This window comes from Polypterus senegalus, chromosome 7 (genome assembly GCF_016835505.1).
Source record: "Polypterus senegalus isolate Bchr_013 chromosome 7, ASM1683550v1, whole genome shotgun sequence".
Taxonomy (NCBI): domain Eukaryota; kingdom Metazoa; phylum Chordata; class Cladistia; order Polypteriformes; family Polypteridae; genus Polypterus; species Polypterus senegalus.
Window position 1 is genome coordinate 111185543 of NC_053160.1, and position 19355 is coordinate 111204897.

A 19355-nucleotide genomic window follows, 5' to 3' on the forward strand; every position below is an offset into this window, starting at 1 on the left:
GCAAATTCTTGAGCAGAGACACAATTGTATTTTTTTTAACCTTAGCAATGAACCTGCTTTGAATTACTTTTAAACTTTTATTGGGAGAGATTGTAAGTGATTTATCCAGAATACTTTTATGACAGTACTCTCTTTTTGCTGTTTGCTTTAAATACTTTAGGTGTAAAAGTATTGTGCAGTTTAGAGGGACACATGCATGAAATCAATAGTTGTATCTCATATATCTGTTGCTTAGTAAAATTGTTACTTGCATGTCAAATGAGGATTACAGACTCAAACTTTTTGCATCTAAATTATGTAATGTTATTCCATTTGATAGAACAAGGTCTTTGACTGTACAGATAAATTGGACCCTTAAAGTACTAAACACAACTAAAGGCGTTAGTAAACCAAAATAAGCATGCAAGTGTTATCATAAATATTAATGCAAATTGTAAAAGTGTTAACTTCAGTGAAGCAGTTTCTGAATTTCAATACCTACTTCCCTTGTTTTGCTACAGAAAGGCTCAGCCATTGGAATGTGGCAGACTCCAAGTGGACAGGTAGTGCTCCCATCGTAAAATGTCTGGTGTCTTTTAGTTGTTCTGCAAGATAAAAAGGTAAAGAAAGTAAAGGTAAAAGTAAAATATTTTCACAAACAGCATAAAAAAATTAGAACACAAAATGAAACATGTACACTCTGCATAAATTTGGATAAAATTTGAAAGTCTGTTTATAAAAAGAAGTTTGTAAAGTAATTGCAGGTAAGGCATCATAAAGGGCATAACGTTTTTCTCCTTTAAAAATGTTTTCTGTGTTTATCTGCTTAGGATCAGTGTTTACTGAAAACTTAAATGTGTGTAGTGGTGTTGTTAATGGGTCATTTTTATCAAATGTTCTGTGTATTGACCCGCAAGAGAATACAGGACAGGAAACAGTGATCATAATTAATATATATATTTTTTTAGGCACTCAATTTAAAACAGACAATACCAACAAAACAGAATTATCCCCTTTCTGATAGAAAGAGGAAAGCCAAGAGCACAGGCGGAAATAGAAGAAGAAAACAATGAAGAAGGAAAATGTAAATTTAAAGAATAATTGTTTATAAGATGCAAAGACACTATCAACGTACAATTCTGTAAGTGCTTTAATCCCAGACATTTCCAGACATTAAATACTGTGTAGGTTTGAGAGGGTAGGAAAAGGTAAATTATAATGTAGAAGTAAAACAGATAAAAGCTTCTCTGCCTGGAAGTGCATCCTGAATTGGTTTAATATTCTGAGTGATTGATGGAAAATTGGATTATTGTTATATTGACAACAATTAGTACTTACTATGGCACAAAGCATGATTTATAAAGATGTACACAAATATTTTATTTCTGTTGCAGACCAGGCTTATGCATTTTCATCAATTTGTGTCCATTTTCAGGCCTTTATAAGGTCTATATATAACATATATTTGGCACACAGTAATAAAATTGAAATTTAGGTTGTACAACGCCACCTTCTGCTTTAAGTCTTTGTAGAGTTGCCTTTTGAATGTGTGGATTTCTTAAATTCTAGATACATGATGTTACAATTAAGTCTAGTTTCTTAAAGTACAATCTGTTAATGCATATATATGGATATTCTGAAACAGAAAAATAAGCTTGGGAAGAATGCTCATCTTGACAGTATTCACTTTCCCTGCTTATATGAGGATGGACCATCTGTTTACATGTTATGTAAATATCAGCATGTAAACAATTGAACATCTGTTGAAAAAGATATTTAAATATCAAAAAATAAACATCATATGTAAACTGTTCTGATAAATTAATGTTCAGTCTAATTTGGTGTACTAGACAGCTCACTGGAATAAAGCACACTTTCTTTCAAATTGATTGAGTCCAGATATCTTGAAATTTTGTTAGTAATGGTAAAGATGTCTGTGGGTGTGATATATACAGTACCATATCTGTATATAGTGATATTTTCTATTCTAGTCCTTCCCTAATAATCAAATTATATTAAGAATGATTTTTTTAATATATATTCCTGTTGTCATCTCTTTTACTTTGTAACTTTATATTCTTAAACAAAGTCATCCACCACAAGTTGCCCGCATATTTTCATCCAGTGTTCGGCAGCTGGCAACGGAGGGTGGGTGTTGACTCAGCATTTGCAGTGACAGCTGAAAACGGGTGCATAAAGCATGCGACAAAGTATGTGATTTACTGTGTAATAACAGTGACAGTGCTTAAGGAGCTGATAGTGACAGCATGATAGATTCTGGTTCAAGTGTTAGTGAAGCATAACAAGGTGATGATTTTGCTTTGATTGTGCTGGGTAGCTTTCAAAGATGGCAATCGCTGGATCTCCGGGGCTGAAGAGAGAAGTATTAGATATAGATAATCCCTTACAGAATAGCAGTCTGTTCATAAATGATGGTGTGTTAGTGTAATTTTCACTAAGCCCAAGATACAGTATGTAAGTACACAGCAGTTAATACACTGTATGCACAATTATTAGGCAAGATGTATTTTTGAGATTAATTTTAATATGAAACAAATACAGTGCCATCAGTCAATCCAAAATGTTAATAAACCTGAAACCTGAAAATTATGCAAAGGAAATTGAGTGTGAATATTATCAGGGGAATATACGTGTGTGCACAATTATTAGGCAACTATTAGTGTGCAGAATTATCATGTAACTGAATTAAAAACTTTAATTTCCCTGATCTCTCTTGTTTATTCTTCTCAATTTAACAGATGAAAATAAACAAACACCACATAATTTCCAAATAAACATTTCTGGCATGAAAAAATAAATAAATAAAAAAAAGTCAGTCACCACTATAGCCACCCTTCTTTTCAATAACAGCAATAAGCCTTCAATTCATAGAATCTGATAATTTCTTGATCTGTTGCCGATCAACTTTTTTGTGCAGCAGCAACCACAGCCTCCCTGACACTGTTCAGAGAGGTGTACTGTTTTCCTTCCCTGTAAATCTGCTGTTTAAGAAGAGCCCACAAGTCATCTTTAAGGCCTTTACTGGCTAGCCACGCACTGGAGTACTTTGATGCATATGATGATATGATGGAGCATTGTCCTGCATAAAAATCATGGTCATCTTGAAAGATGCTGACTTTTTCCTGTACCACTGCTTGAAGAAAGTGTCTTCTAAAAACTGGCAGTAGGTTTGGGAGTTCAATTTGAGTCCATCCTCAACCCGAAAAGGTCCAACTAGCTCATCTGCAATAATACCAGCCCATACCAGTACCCCACCTCCACCTTGCTGGCATCTGAGTTGAAGTGGAGCTCTGTGCCCGTTACTGATCTAGCCACGGGCCCATCCATCTGGTCCATCAAGTGTCACTCTCATCTCATCAGTCCATAAAACCCTTGAAAAATCTGTCTTCAGATACTCCTTGGCCCAGTCTTGACGTTTCAGTTTATGTGTCTTGTTCAGTGGTGGTTGGGTTTTAGCTTTCCTTACCTTGGTCATGTCTCGGAGCACTGAACACCTTGTACATCGAGGAACTATAGGTAGGTTGCAGTCCTGGAATATGACAGCACTAGAGGATAACGGGTTTGTGGTTGCTTCACGTTTGATTCTTATCAAATCTGTCGCAGTGAATTTGCGTCTTTTTTTCTCAACACGTTTCTTGCGACCCTGTTAACTATTTGCAACAAAACGCTTGATGGTTCTATGGTCACGCCCCATTATCTTAGTAATTTGGAGAGTGCTGCGTCCCTCTGAAAGACTTTTTACAATTTTTGACTTTTCAGAGTCAGTTAAATCTCTTTTTTGGCCCATTTTACCTAGGGAAAAGAAGCTGCCTAATAATTATGCAAACCTTGATATAGGTTGTTGGTCTCCTTAGGCCACACCCTCCCTAATTACACAAATACATATCACTCTGATATGCTTAAATCAAATAAGCATTCAAGTTTATACAGCTTGGAGATGAAATACATGCATGAAAATTATGATATGGTCAAAATACTCACTTGCCAATAATTGTGCACAAGGTGTACCACAGCACACACTAAGCCAAATTCCAGGCTGCATATGAGTCTGATGTCCATTATAATAAGCTGCTGCATTTTTTGCGCATCTTGTATATCAAGATGTAATTCAAACGACTGAAGTCAGAATGTGCTGAACAACAAAACCTTTACCATATGGACAGAAAAATTATGAGCAGGTAACATTTTTGTTGACAATAATTCATCTGCTACTTCACACAGGAGAAAAATTCTTTTTGAAAATAAAATGTCAGTGATCGACAGAGTGACAGTCAACATACAAGATCAGAATATTGTTTCTGACCAATCACTTTTGCTTTAAAAAGGTCATTTAATAACTAGGTGATATAAACCTTGTAAACTACAGGTAGGTAGGTGAAGAGAGTCTGCAAACTGGTGAAAAACTAAACCTACTAATGTGTGTTTGCATTTAGTCTGTATTTATTCATTTATTTATTTTTTTGAATTGTATTCACCTCATCAAATGCTTTCTGAAAGTCAAGATAAATAATATCATATGCTCCACTTTGATCATATCCTTTTGTTGCCTCCTCATAGAATTCCAGCATGTTAGTAAAACACAACCTCCGTCTTCTGAACCCATGCTGACTTTTCAGAATAAAAGTCAGTTGATCAATCTTATCCCCAATAATTCCTTCCATTATTTTTCCTTCCATTATTTTTCCTGTGATGCATGTTAAGTTTACTGGCCTATAATGGCTTGGATCTGCCCGGTCACCCTTTTTATATAATGGGATGATATTTACCATTTTCCAGTCCTTCAGAACCTCTCCAGTATGCAGTGACTTCCTAAAAATGTGTCAAGGATTTATATATGAACTCTCTAGCCTCCTTAAGAACTCAAAGGTAAATATGATCTGGTTCTGGCGACTTGTTTGATTTCAGCCTATTTAATCTAAGCAGTACTCCCTCTACAATTTCCAAATCCTTTAGTACCTCCTTAGTAGTCTATTACCTCTGGGAGGTTATTCACTTGCTCACTTGTAAACAACTCAGAAAAATTAAGTTTTTCACTATCTATTAATTCCTCTTTACTATTTCTGATGCACTTGACCTGCTCCTTGACTGTTCTTTTACTACTAAAATACTGAAGGAATCTCTTAGGGTCTTCTTTTGCCTTATTTGTTGTATTTCTTCCAACTGTCTTTTAGCCTCCCTGATATGCTTCTTAATGGTTGCTCTCATGTTCTCATATGCTCTACGATTCACTTTGTAGTAATTAGCCTTATTTAGCACTTTTTCCTTTTTTAAATCTTTATTAATCCACTGTGGAGATTTTTAAAATGTCCTATTAATTCCAATTTTAGATATGTATCTGTCCTGCATTACATGTTAAACATTTTTTAATCTGTTCCACTGCTCCTCGACTGTCTCCACACTTAAAAGCTTATCCCAGTCTATCCTACTTATACTTTGTCTCATCTGGACAAAATTTGCCCTACCAAAGTTCAACTTAACATACTTAATTTTAGTCTTTGCATCTGCATTCTTACAAAATACTGAGAATTGTATTGTATTATGGTCACTTGACCCTAGCGGTTTTATCACCTCTACACCCTTAATTCTATCCTGATTATTACAAAATACTAAATCCAGGCAAGCTTCACCCCGTGTCGGTGCTTTAACATACTATGTTAAAAAACAATCACTGATTACTTCTTGAAAAAAAAAAAAAACTCCTGGTCTTGTGCTCCTCCATCTGCAAGGTTATTCCAGTTAATATTTGGATAATTAAAGTGCCCCATGACTATAATATCATCTCCCTGTAAACTTGCCTTTGATATTACTAAAAAGACGTGTGTTGAAATTACTGTCTGAATTGGGTAGTCTAAAACATACTCCTAAAATAAGACCTCTTTCCCTAATATTTTCCATTCAAAGCCACATGTCCTCACTAAGATGGGGCTCATCATCCAACTGAAGTGGACTTACATTTAAATTCTGTTTGGCATAAAACAGCAACCCCATCTCCTTTTCTGTTCCGTCTATCCTTCCTAATTCTTTGCATTTATATAGTGCTTTTCTTACTACTCAAAGCGCTCAGCAATTGCAGGTTAACACTAGAATTACCAGAGCTAACGAAAAAACTCGTAAATCCGTCCCACCTTAAATTGCTTCTTAAAATCGTTCACAGCTCTCCACCAGCGTCTTTTGTCATCTAAATGTGCTGATAAAATCAGGCTGCAAGATGCCGTCTATTCCATCCCCCCACCAACTTAGAACGTGCACAAACTTCTCCCAGCTCATGCCTTCATTGATTTTCAGGAAGTGAAGTGGAGTTTTAGAGTGGAAATAATAGATTGTTGTTTGGAACACACGCATTTCATGTCTGTTCCATTTCTACAGTAATCTGTGTAAACACATTGTTAAAACAGAAACGTTTTTATATTCTAGTAGTAGATGACAAAATGTAGGCATAAACTATATAATGTATGAAGTCTGAAGTCCAAATAAAAGAAACACTTTCACAAAAGGTACAAATCTAACACAACAATTGAGCTTTTATTCAAAAATATAACTGCAGAAACAAAAAGCCGCCTTAACATGTGACATTGACAGCCATTCATTATGACTGCCTGCATGGCGTAATAGAATCAGCTGCTGACTGGGAATCAAAAGGTTGCGAGTTCGATCCTGAACCACTTCCGTTTTGAGAAGTAAACTGCTCTTAGTCTTACTATTTTAGAATAAAAACATACATTTTATTTCAGTCTGTAACAGCCAGTGTAATTTATGATACTTGTAAAGGTTAGCTTTGGTTATTTTTTTTTTTTTTAGTCAGTTTTATTATCTCAGCCATGTTCACGAGCCCAAACACACCCCACCCCCGCATCTGACAATGCTGTTTTCACATAGACGCGCTGTAACAGAGGTAAACTCAGCTCCCTTCTACATCGGAGCAAGAATGCACATACCATTGCTTGCATACTAAAGTGTCAGCAGGCACTTTTTGTGGCATTACACACATTTTTGAGCATGCCCTCTGCACACTACTTGGACTTTAGGCTTTAGGAAGTAAGTAAATAAATAAAGGTAAATCGTGTCATAAAATGATTTCTTCAAAACGTCACATATATTTGTCTCTTTTTTTAAAATGTGCGTTGATCACTGTCACCATGTTTTAGCACACGGCATCTGGCATTTGTGCGATGATGTTTTCACATATATTGTCTCTTTCTTTTAGGTGTGTAATAGAAACCACAGCAGAGAGAGAAATGCAATATTATTTGAAAACGAACAGCGTCCGATCAGCTGTAAAAGTATGGCATTTCTAAATGTTTAATTTTTTCAGTCTCTCAGTCAGACTATATATTTGTCTCTTATTCAGTGCACGCAAGAACATGCAGGTGGCCAGATGCTGTGTGCTACAACATGCTGGCGGTGATCAACGCACATTTTATAAAAAGAAAGAGACAAATGTGACGTTTTGAAGAAATCATTTTATGACACTATATGACTTTATTTATTTACTTACTTCCTAAAGCCTAAAGTCACATTTAGTGTGCAGAGGGCCTGCTCAAAAATGTGTGTAATGCCCAGAAAAGTGCCTGCTGAAACGTTTGTATGCAAGCAATGGTATGTGCATTCTTGCTCCGATGTAGAAGGGAGCCGAGTTTACCTCAGTTATAGCGCGTCTATGTGAAAACAGCAGGGTCAGATGCGGGGGTGGGGTGTGTTTGGGCTCGTGAACACAGCTGAGATAAAACTGACTTAAAAAAAAAAAAGCTAACCTTAACAAATATCATAAATTACACCGGCTGTTACAGACTGAAATCAAATGTATGTTTTTATTCTAAAATAGTAAGACTAAGAGCAGTTTACTTCTCAAAAGTGGTGCAGGATTGAACTTGTGACCTTTTGATTCCCAGTTGGCAGCCGATTCTATTGCGCCACGGAGGTAGTCAAAATAAACAGGTGTCAATGTCGCATGTTAAGGCGGATTTTTGTTTCTGCAGTTATATCTATACTAATAAAAGGCAAAGCCCTCACTGACTGACTGACTCATCACTAATTCTCCAACTTCCCGTATAGGTAGAAGGCTGAAATTTGGCAGGCTCATTCCTTACAGCTTCCTTACAAAAGTTGGGCAGGTTTCATTTCAAAATTCTACGCGTAATGGTCATAACTGGAAGCTATTTTTCTGCATATACTGTAAAGGAGTTGACCTCGAAAGCCTTGGCGGAGTTTCGTGTGACATCATCACGCCTCCCACGTAATCACGCAGTACATAGAAAACCAGGAAGACCTCCAAAAACCGCTGAAGAAAACATACATTATATAATTAAGAAGGCAGCGAAACAATTAGAAGCGAGCGAGTGACATATAAAGCTATATTCAGCGGCTCACGTGAACTGATGCAGTGTGCAGACAAAAAACAACAGTGCCAAAGAGTGCTGAACAAAAACCGAATTACACTGTTACGCTCAAATAGACAAACCACACGCCATGGTGCAATAGTAGAGGTTTCACCATTATCGTCGGCGTCCGAGGTTCGATTCCCAAGAAGGGAGTGACGGAGTATTTACGCGCACTTCCCGATTCATTTTAGCCTCGCATCCCCTTGGTTTGAGACGTATGAAAAAATATGTGGTTAACGCAGAAAGACAGATCACCAATTGAAGCTTTATGAATAACGGATACTTTATTCGCGATCAATTAATGTTTTGGTAAAGCCATACTCAGTGTATTCATTAGATGAACGGTAAAAAAGTAAGAGCGAGGGGAGGGTAACTTATTGAGGCACGCAGGCAAAACCACAATAGCACACGGGCTCGAAGTACTGTAGTGCGGCGTCAACTCGATCTGAATTGCGTGATCACATTTGAAAAATATATCTTTTCAAGTTCTATTTAGTCCATATGTGTCAAACTCAAGGCCCGCAGGCCACATCTGGCCCGGCATGTAATTATATCCGGCCAGCGAGATCATTTTCTATATTATTGTTATTAATGGCCCGGGGATATGAAGCGCTGGTAACACAATAAACTACAGATCCCATAATGCAGCGCTTCAGCTGGCTTGCCGAACGCTTACCGCGTTAATTTTAGTCTAGCTTATGATGCTGCAAGTTATTGCGAACTTAGCACACACGATGCCAAAGAGAAAAGGTGATTCTGGACATAGAGCCTTTAAAAACCGATGAAAGGCTGAGTATATGTTTACTGACATTGCCGGTAAACCCGTGTGTCTCATTTGTGGAGCTAATGTGGCATACATACACATATATACACATATACATATATACATATATACATATATATATATATATACACACATACATACATACATACATACATATATACATACATACATACATACATACATATATACATATATATATATATATACACTAGCAAAATACCCGCGCTTCGCAGCTGAGAAGTAGTGTGTTAAAGAAGCATTGAAAAGAAAAGGAAACATTTTGAAAATAACGTAACATGATTGTCAATGTAATTGTTTTGTCACTGTTGTGAGTGATGAGTGTTGCTGTCATATATATATATATATATATATATATATATATATATATATATATATATATATATATGTATATATATATATATATATATACACACACACACACATACACATATATATATATATAGACATATCTATACATATACACACATATATATATATATCTACATATATACACATACATATACATACACACACACACACACACATATAAACATATATATACATATACATACATATCTACATATATACACACACAGCTATTTCGATCAGTGCAATACGCTGCTTGTTAAAACGGATAACTCCCGCTCTTACGTGCAAGTCTGCGTGGATATTATGAACTATCGATTTGTTCAAGTTCTATTTAAATTTTAAATAGAAGGAATTTTTATTTAGTCGACAGAAATATCTTTGGTAGGAATGGTAAAAACAGACAGGAATATTATTCGTGAATAAATCAACTCAAACCTTAAATAACTTAAAAGAACAAACATTCAAATTTCTTTACTCTTATGTAAATTTATATAAAAAATAAACTTAGATTTTAAATATCCCAAAAGATTTTGCTCTCCATAAAAATATATCCTTTCAAAATTATACAAATTCAAATATGAACATGCTGCATAACAAAACCTGGAAATATAAATAAAATGTGTTCCTTTCAGCAATAACAAATCAAATCATTAAGTTGTCTTTGCTCATATGTCATTTTAGAGCTGGACGCCTGGCATCTATTTTTGGCAACAGGTTCGTTTCTGTTTGGTGTGAGGTTCTGTGTTGTGGAGATTCTCAGGATGGATTGCAGGTGCTCATCAGTGAGGCGACTCCTGTGTGCTGTTTTGTTAGTCTTTATCACTGAGAAGAGCTTCTCACACAGATATGTGCTACCAAACATGCACAAGGTTCGAGCCGCATGTAGACGGACTTTTTGTTCTTCAAAGTCACCAAAGCGCCGTGCAAACTCAGTGCGCCGGTTTATCAGCAAAGTGCGATTTGGGAACACCGTAGTGACGACTTGGTTTAACATTACTTGGCAACAGGGAAAGTTGCACTGGTGCATTTGTGTCTCCCATAAAAGCAACTTCACTTGAAATCACTTTGTGATTGTGCACGGGTAAAACGTCCGCTGAAGTGTCAGATTCTTATTTAATTCTTCTGCTTTCTGTATCTTCTGCATTGCATTCAGGTCTTTCAGCCTCACTGATGAGCACCTGCAATCCATCCTGAGAATCTCCACAACACAGAACTCCCTGATGTTTTGTCTCATAGTGCCGTCTTAGATTAAATTCTGTAATTACAGCCACATTAGCTCCACAAATGAGACACACGGGTTCAGTAAACATATACTCAGCCTCCCATCGGTTTTAAAGGCTCTATTTTCAGAATCAACTTTTCTCTTCAGCATCGTGTGAGCTAGCTTCGCAATAACTTGCAGCATCATAAGCTAGACTTGATTAACGCGTAAGTGTTCGCAAGGCAGCTGAAGCGCTGCATTATGGGATCTGTAGTTTATTGTGTTACCAGCGCTTCATATACCCGGCTTTAATAACAATAATACAGTATATAAAATGATCTCGGGCGGATATAATTACACGCCGGGCGGATGTGGCCCGCGCCCTTGAGTTTGACACATATGGACTAAATAGAACTTGAAAAGATATATTTTTCAAATGTGATCGCAATTCAGATAGAGTTGACGCAGACTACAGCCTGCATGCCTCAATAAGTCATCCTCCCTCGCTCTTACTTTTTACCGCTCATCTAATGAATACACTGAGTATGGCTTTACCAAAACAATCATTGATGGCTAATAAAGTATCCATTATTCAGTATGTAGATCGGGATATATATATATATATACATATATATATACCCGTGTATCGCAGCGGAGAAGTAGTGTGTTAAAAAAGCTAGAAAAAGAAAAGGGAACATTTTAAAAATAACGTAACATGACTGTCAATATACAGTATTTGTTTTGTGAGTGTTACTGAGTGTTGCTGTCATCAAGGATTTGATTATCATTATTTCTTTCAATCAGGTTCGTATTTGTAGGATGTGTTGTGTTCAAGTTACATTCCGTGTTTGTCAATCGCTGTAAAGATGACAGGTTTCATTCATCGATTCGTTTCTTACTGCATCAATAAACAGCTCGTCTTCTTCTTTATCTGAGACCTGACACACTGCATGCACGGGTTTTTTACACTGTCTTCCTTTAGCGGGCATTGACTTTTTCCAACGTGTGCTTTGTTTCCGCAGTAGTTGGATTTATGAATATGCTTGTATGTATCAGACGCTTCATATTTTTTGCTGCCTTTTCAATTGTGTAATTCGGTTTTGTTCAGCTCTTTGGAACTGTTGCTTTTATCTGTGCACTGCGCCAGTTCACGTGAGCCACTCGGTGTACATGCATCGAAGGTTCCCAGCTGTGCTGGTGCCATCTCGCTATGTCCATGGCTGTATTTAATGTTACCTTAGTCCTGGCACTTAAAACTTTCTCTCGCAGTTTCGCTGAGTTTGTGTCAAACACCACCCTGACCATCTCATCTTCCTCTCCATAAGCACAGTCCTTCACCCGTGAATATTTAGTGGCAGTTTGCTATTGGATTGCCGCTGACGGACGGCCTTATATGGGCAGGCACTAAATTACAAACGCCAGCGCAGCCTGTCTATGAACTTAATTTAAAGTGTAGGTTTACATCGCTTTGTTTCCAAGTAGCAGAACTCATGAATATGGTTGTATATGTCACTCGCCGCTTCTTATTGTTTCGCTGCCTTCTCAATTATATAATGCATGTTTTCTTCAGCGCTTTTGAGGTCTTCCTGGTTTTCTATGTACTGCGTGATTACGTGGAGGCGTGATGATGTCACACTAAACTCCGCCCCACGGCGTTGAAGCTCATCTCCATTACAGTAAATGGAGAAAAACTGCTTCCAGTTATGACCATTACGCGTAGAATTTCGATATAAAACCTGCCCAACTTTTGTAAGGAAGCTGTAAGGAATGAACCTGCCAAATTTCAGCCTTCCACCCACACGGAAGTTGGAGAATTAGTGATGAGTGAGTGAGGGCTTTGCCTTTTATTAGTATATATATATATATATATATATATATATATATATATATATATATATATATACATATACATACACACATACATTTTAACCCGTGCAAAATCACAAAGTGATTTCAAGTGAAGCTACTTTTATGGGAGACACAAATGCACCAGAGCTGTTTATTGATGCAGTAAGAAACTAATCGATGAATGAAACCTCTTATCTTTACAACGATTGACAAACACGGAATGTAACTTGAACACAACACATCGTACAAATACGACCCTGATTGAAACAAATAATGATAATCAAATCCTTGATGACAGCAACATTCAATAACACTCACAAAACAATTACTGTATATTGACAATCATGTTACGTTATTTTTAAAATGTTCCCTTTTCTTTTCATAACTTCTACTTCTCCACTGCATAGCTGGTATATATATATATATATATATATATATATATATATATATATATACATATATATATATATATATATATATATATATATATATATACAGTGGAGGAAATAATTATTTGACCCCTCACTGATTTTGTAAGTTTGTCCAATGACAAAGAAATGAAAAGTCTCAGAACAGTATCATTTCAATGGTAGGTTTATTTCAACAGTGGCAGATTGCACATCAAAAGGAAAATCGAAAAAATAACTTTAAATAAAAGATAGAAATTGATTTGCATTTCATTGAGGGAAATAAGTTTTGAACCCCTACCAACCATTAAGAGTTCTGGCTCCCACAGAGTGGTTAGACACTTCTACTCAATTAGTCACCCTCATTAAGGACACCTGTCTTAACTAGTCACCTGTATAAAAGACACCTGTCCACAGAATCAATCAATCAAGCAGACTCCACACTCTACAACATGGGAAAGACCAAAGAGCTGTCCAAGGATGTCAGAGACAAAATTGTAGACCTGCACAAGGCTGGAATGGGCTACAAAACCATTAGCAAGAAGCTGGGAGAGAAGGTGACAACTGTTGGTGCGATTGTTCAAAATGGAAGGAGCACAAAATGACCATCAATCGACCTCGCTCTGGGGCTCCACGCAAGATCTCACCTCGTGGGTGTCAATGGTTCTGAGAAAGGTGAAAAGAATCCTAGAACTACACGGGAGGAGTTAGTTAATGACCTCAAATTAGCAGGGACCACAGTCACCAAGAAAACCATTGGAAACACATTACACCGCAATGGATTAAAATCCTGCAGGGCTCGCAAGGTCCCCCTGCTCAAGAAGGCACATGTGCAGGCCCGTCTGAAGTTTGCCAATGAACACCTGAATGATTCAGAGAGTGACTGGGAGAAGGTGCTGTGGTCTGATGAGACCAAAATAGAGCTCTTTGGCATTAACTCAACTCGCTGTGTTTGGAGGAAGAAAATGCTGCCTATGACCCCAAAACACCGTCCCCACCGTCAAGCATGGGGGTGGAAACATTTTGCTTTGGGGGTGTTTTTCTGCTAAGGGCACAGGACAACTTAATCGCATTAACGGAAAATGGACGGAGCCATGTATCGTGAAATCCTGAGCGACAATCTCCTTCCCTCTGCCAGGAAACTGAAAATGGGTCGTGGATGGGTGTTCCAGCACTACAATGACCCAAAACATACAGCAAAGGCAACAAAGGAGTGGCTCAAGAAGAAGCACATTAAGGTCATGGAGTGGCCTAGTCAGTCTCCGGACCTTAATCCAATAGAAAACCTATGGAGGGAGCTCAAGCTCAGAGTAGCACAGAGACAGCCTCGAAACCTTAGGGATTTAGAGATGATCTGCAAAGAGGAGTGGACCAACATTCCTCCTAAAATGTGCGCAAACTTGGTCATCAATTACAAGAAACGTTTGACCTCTGTGCTTGCAAACAAGGGTTTTTCCACTAAGTATTAAGTCTTTTTTTGTTAGAGGGTTCAAAAACTTATTTCCCTCAATGAAATGCAAATCAATTTCTATCTTTTATTTAAAGTTATTTTTTCGATTTTCCTTTTGATGTGCAATCTGCCACTGTTGAAATAAACCTACCATTGAAATGATACTGTTCTGAGACTTTTCATTTCTTTGTCATTGGACAAACTTACAAAATCAGTGAGGGGTCAAATAATTATTTCCTCCACTGTATATACCCCGATCTACAGTACATACTCTCGCATAGACAAGCCACACGCTGTGGCGCAATTGTAGAGTCTTCACCTCTTCCCACTTCACACTTCCCGAGAGGGGATGCACTGAGTATGTACGCGCCGCTACCCGATTCATTTTACCTTCGCATCTCCTTGGTTTGGGACGTATGAAAAAATATTCGGTTAACGCAGAATCATGTTACGTTATTTTTAAAATGTTTCCCTTTCTTAGCACAAGCACAGCTGAGAAGCTTCGATGCATGTACTCCATAACGCGTTAAAAATAACGCATTTAATCACACTTTCAATTCCAAGCAAAAGGGAACTTTTGTCAATGCATGATTTCCTGTTACATCCATTACACTGATGCACACATCACAGCTACAAAAATGTTAGAGTCGGAATAAAGCGCGTTCCTACGACTGATCATTTCGACTACCCGAGCAAAGCCTTGATAAAAGCATGGTTTTGTGCACACTGAAAAGCAAGCAAAATTAGATGCATTACAGAAAGCGGACTTTGTGGCTCTTACTGGGGATCATTGGACTTCTGTGACCGTTAGTAATTCTAATTACATCTAATTACAAAATGTTCAATGATCACACTGTTTTAGCATAATGTACAAAATAATTTTGGCTAATGTTACTCAGAGTTTAAAGATTGAGTTGGTCAAATTACCTTTTATGTTTCTGACTTATTTTTTTAAGAAAAAAAATGCACTTTATGTTGAAATTTTGGTTATTATTATTTAAAGACAATACTATTCTGAAAATGTACTTAAAGTACTTAAACTACCACTTTATTTTTAAGTCTGCCCAATTTTAACCAGGGATGATATTTTTGTTTCTGTTTTGAATTGAAATGCAGTTTAAAAGCTTTTTTTTTTCAGAAATTAAAACAGCTTCAGTTTACAATATTCATGTCCACGTCTATTTGATTCTGTCGCCGACTAAAACCCTTTTAAATTAAAAAAAAAAAAACATTTGCGATTTGGGGCAAATTTACGTGTGCGATTGCATACGATTAATCAAGATTAATTCTTACACAGCCTCTAATTAATTGGATTAATTTTTTTAATCGAGTCTCACCCCGAATATATATATATATATATATATATATATATGTGTATATACAAGTATATATATATATATATATATATATATATATCTCAGTAACACTATGACAATGACAAAACAATTACATTGTCAATCATGTTACGTTATTATTAAAATATTTCCTTTTCTTTTTACTTCTCCGCTGCCAATCGCAGGTATTTTGCTATATATATATATATAAATAAATAAATATATATATATATAAATAAATATATAGATATGACAACACTCATATTAATGACAAAACAATTACATTAACAATCATCTTACGTTATTTTTTAAATGTTTGCTTTTCTTTTTCATAACTTCTTTAACACACTACTTCTCTGCTGCGAAGCGCGGGTATTCTGCTAGTAGAACATAAATCACGGAACAAAAGTTTAAACTGAGAAAATGTATCATTTTAAGGGAAAAATATGTTGATTCAGAATTTCATGGTGTCAACAAATCCCAAAAAAGTTGGGACAAGGCCATTTTCACCACTTTGTGGCATCTCCCCTTCTTCTTACAACATTTAACAGACGTCTGGGGACCGAGGAGACCAGTTTCTCAAGTTTAGAAATAGGAATGCTCTCCCATTCTTGTCTAATACAGGCCTCTAACTGTTCAATCGTCTTTGGCCTTCTTTGTCGCACCTTCCTCTTTATGATGCGCCAAATGTTCTCTATAGGTGAAAGATCTGGACTGCAGACTGGCCATTTCAGTACCTGGATCCTTCTCCTACGCAGCCATGATGTTGTGATTGATGCAGAATGTGGTCTGGCATTATCTTGTTGAAAAATGCAGGGTCTTCCCTAAAAGAGATGACGTCTGGATGGGAGCATATGTTGTTCTAGAACCTGAATATATTTTTCTGCATTGATTGTGCATTTCCAGACATGCAAGCTGCCCATGCCACACGCACTCATGCAACCCCATACCATCAGAGATGCAGGCTTCTGAACTGAGCGTTGGTAACAACTTGGATTGTCCTTGTCCTCTTTGGTCTGGATGACATGGCGTACCAGATTTCCAAGAAGAACTTCGAATCGTGACTCGTCTGACCACAGAACAGTCTTCCATTTTGCCACACTCCATTTTAAATGATCCCTGGCCCAGTGAAAACGCCTGAGCTTGTGGATCTTGCTTAGAAATGGCTTCTTCTTTGCACTGTAGAGTTTCAGCTGGCATTGGCGGATGGCACGGTGGATTGTGTTCATGGACAATGGTTTCTGGAAGTATTCCTGAGCCCATTCTGTGATTTCCTTTACAGTAGCATTCCTGTTTGTGGTGCAGTGTCGTTTAAGGGCCCAGAGATCACGGGCATCCAGTATGGTTTTACGGCCTTGACCCTTACGCACAGAGATTGTTCCAGATTCTCTGAATCTTCGGATGATGTTATGCACAGTTGATGATGATGATAGATGCAAAGTCTTTGCAATTTTTCGCTGGGTAACACCTTTCTGATATTGCTCCATCTTTATGCGCAACATTGTGGGAATTGGTTATCCTCTACCCATCTTGGCTTCTGAGAGACACTGCTACTTTGAGAAGCTCTTTTTATACCCAATCATGTTGCCAATTGACCTAATTAGTGTTTATTGGTCTTCCAGCTCTTCGTTATGCTCAAATTACTTTTTCCAGCCTCTTATTGCTACTTGTCCCAACCTTTTTGAGATTTGTTGACACCGTGAAATTTTGAATCAACATATTTTTCCTTTAAAATGATACATTTACTCGGATTAAACGTTTGATCTGTCATCTAAGTTCTATTACAAATAAAATATTGACATTTGCCGTCTCCACATCATTGCATTCAGTTTTTATTCACAATTTCTTTAGTGTCCCAACTTTTTTGGAATTCGGTTTGTACATATACATATATATATATATATATACACACATACATACATACATATATATACACATATACATATATCTATACTAATAAAAGGCAAAGCCCTCACTCACTCACTCACTCATCACTAATTCTCCAACTTCCCGTGTGGGTGGAAGGCTGAAATTTGGCAGGTTAATTCCTTACAGCTTCCTTACAAAAGTTGGGCAGGTTTCATTTCGAAATTCTACGCGTAATGGTCATAACTGGAAGCTGTTTTTCTCCATTTCCTGTAATGGAGATGAGCTTGAACGCCGTGGGGGCGGAGTTTCGTGTGACATCATCACGCCTCACACGTAATCACGCAGTGCATAGAAAATCAGGAAGACCTCCAAAAAGCGCTGAAGAAAACATGCATTATATAATTGAGAAGGCAGCGAAACAATAAGAAGCGAGCGAGTGACATATACAACCATATTGATGAGTTCTGCTACTTCGGAAACAAAGCACGATGTAAACCTACACTTTAAATTAAGTTCATAGACAGGCTGCCGCTGGCGTTTGTAATTTAGTGCCTGCCCATATAAGGCCGTCCGTCAGCGGCAATCCAATAGCAAACTCCCACTAAATATTCACGGGTTAAGGACTGTGCTTACGCAGAGGAAGATGAGATGGTCAGCGTGGTGTTTGGCACAAACTCAGCGAAACTGCGAGAGAAAGTTTTAAGTGCCAGGACTAAGGTAACATTAAATACAGCCATGGACATAGCACGAGATGGCACCAGCACAGCTGGGAACCTTCGATGCATGTACACCGGCGGCTCACGTGAACTGGCGCGGTGCACAGATAAAAGCAACAGTTCCAAAGAGCGCTGAACAAAACCGAATTACACAATTGAAAAAGCAGCAAAAAATATCAAGCGTCTGATACATACAAGCATATTCATAAATGCAGCTACTGTGGAAACAAAGCACACGGTGGAAAAAGTCAATGTCCCGCTAAAGGAAGACAGTGTAAAAAACGTGCATGCAGTGTGTCAGGTCTCAGATAAAGAAGAAGACGAGCTGTTTATTGATGCAGTAAGAAACGAATCGATGAATGAAACCTGTCATCTTTACAACGATTGACAAACACGGAATGTAACTTGAACACAACACATCCTACAAATACGAACCTGATTGAAAGAAATAATGATAATCAAATCATTGATGACAGCAACACTCAGTAACACTCACAAAACAAATACTGTATATTGACAGTCATGTTACGTTATTTTTAAAATGTTTCCTTTTCTTTTTCATTACTTCTTTAACATACGACTTCTCCGCTGCGAAGCACGGGTATTTTGCTAGTTTTTGAATAAAAGCGCAATTGTTGTGTTAGATTTGTACTTTTTGTGAAAGTAATTATTTGATATTTGGACTTCATGCTTCATACATTATATAGTTTATAGCCGGCATCTTGCAGCCCGATTTTATCAGCACATTTAGATGACAAAAGACGCTGGTGGAGATCTGTGAACGATTTTAAGAAGCGATTTAAGGTGGGACAGATTTACGAGTTTTTTCGTAGGCTCTGGTAATTCTAGTGTTAAGAGCCTTGCTCAAGGGCCCAACTGAGCAGAGTTCCTTTTGGCATTTACAGGATTCTACAATACATGCAAAATGTGGGCTTAATTACAAAGTAGCATAGGCATGAGCTGCGAAGATTTTGATACGGTCAGAAATAACCAAAGTGC

At 37.3% G+C, this 19355-nt stretch overlaps 1 protein-coding gene across 3 annotated transcripts in view; it reads right to left on the reverse strand.

Moving 5' to 3' along the window:
* The window catches only part of LOC120532784 (methylthioadenosine phosphorylase), a 155827-nt gene that overhangs the window by 26066 nt on the left and 110406 nt on the right, over positions 1 to 19355 (reverse strand). For all 3 annotated transcript variants that reach the window (XM_039759163.1, XM_039759161.1, XM_039759162.1), the window contains exon 5: positions 482 to 584. In XM_039759163.1, the coding sequence (XP_039615097.1) occupies positions 482 to 584 (103 nt within the window). The remainder of the gene's footprint in view (positions 1 to 481; positions 585 to 19355) is intronic.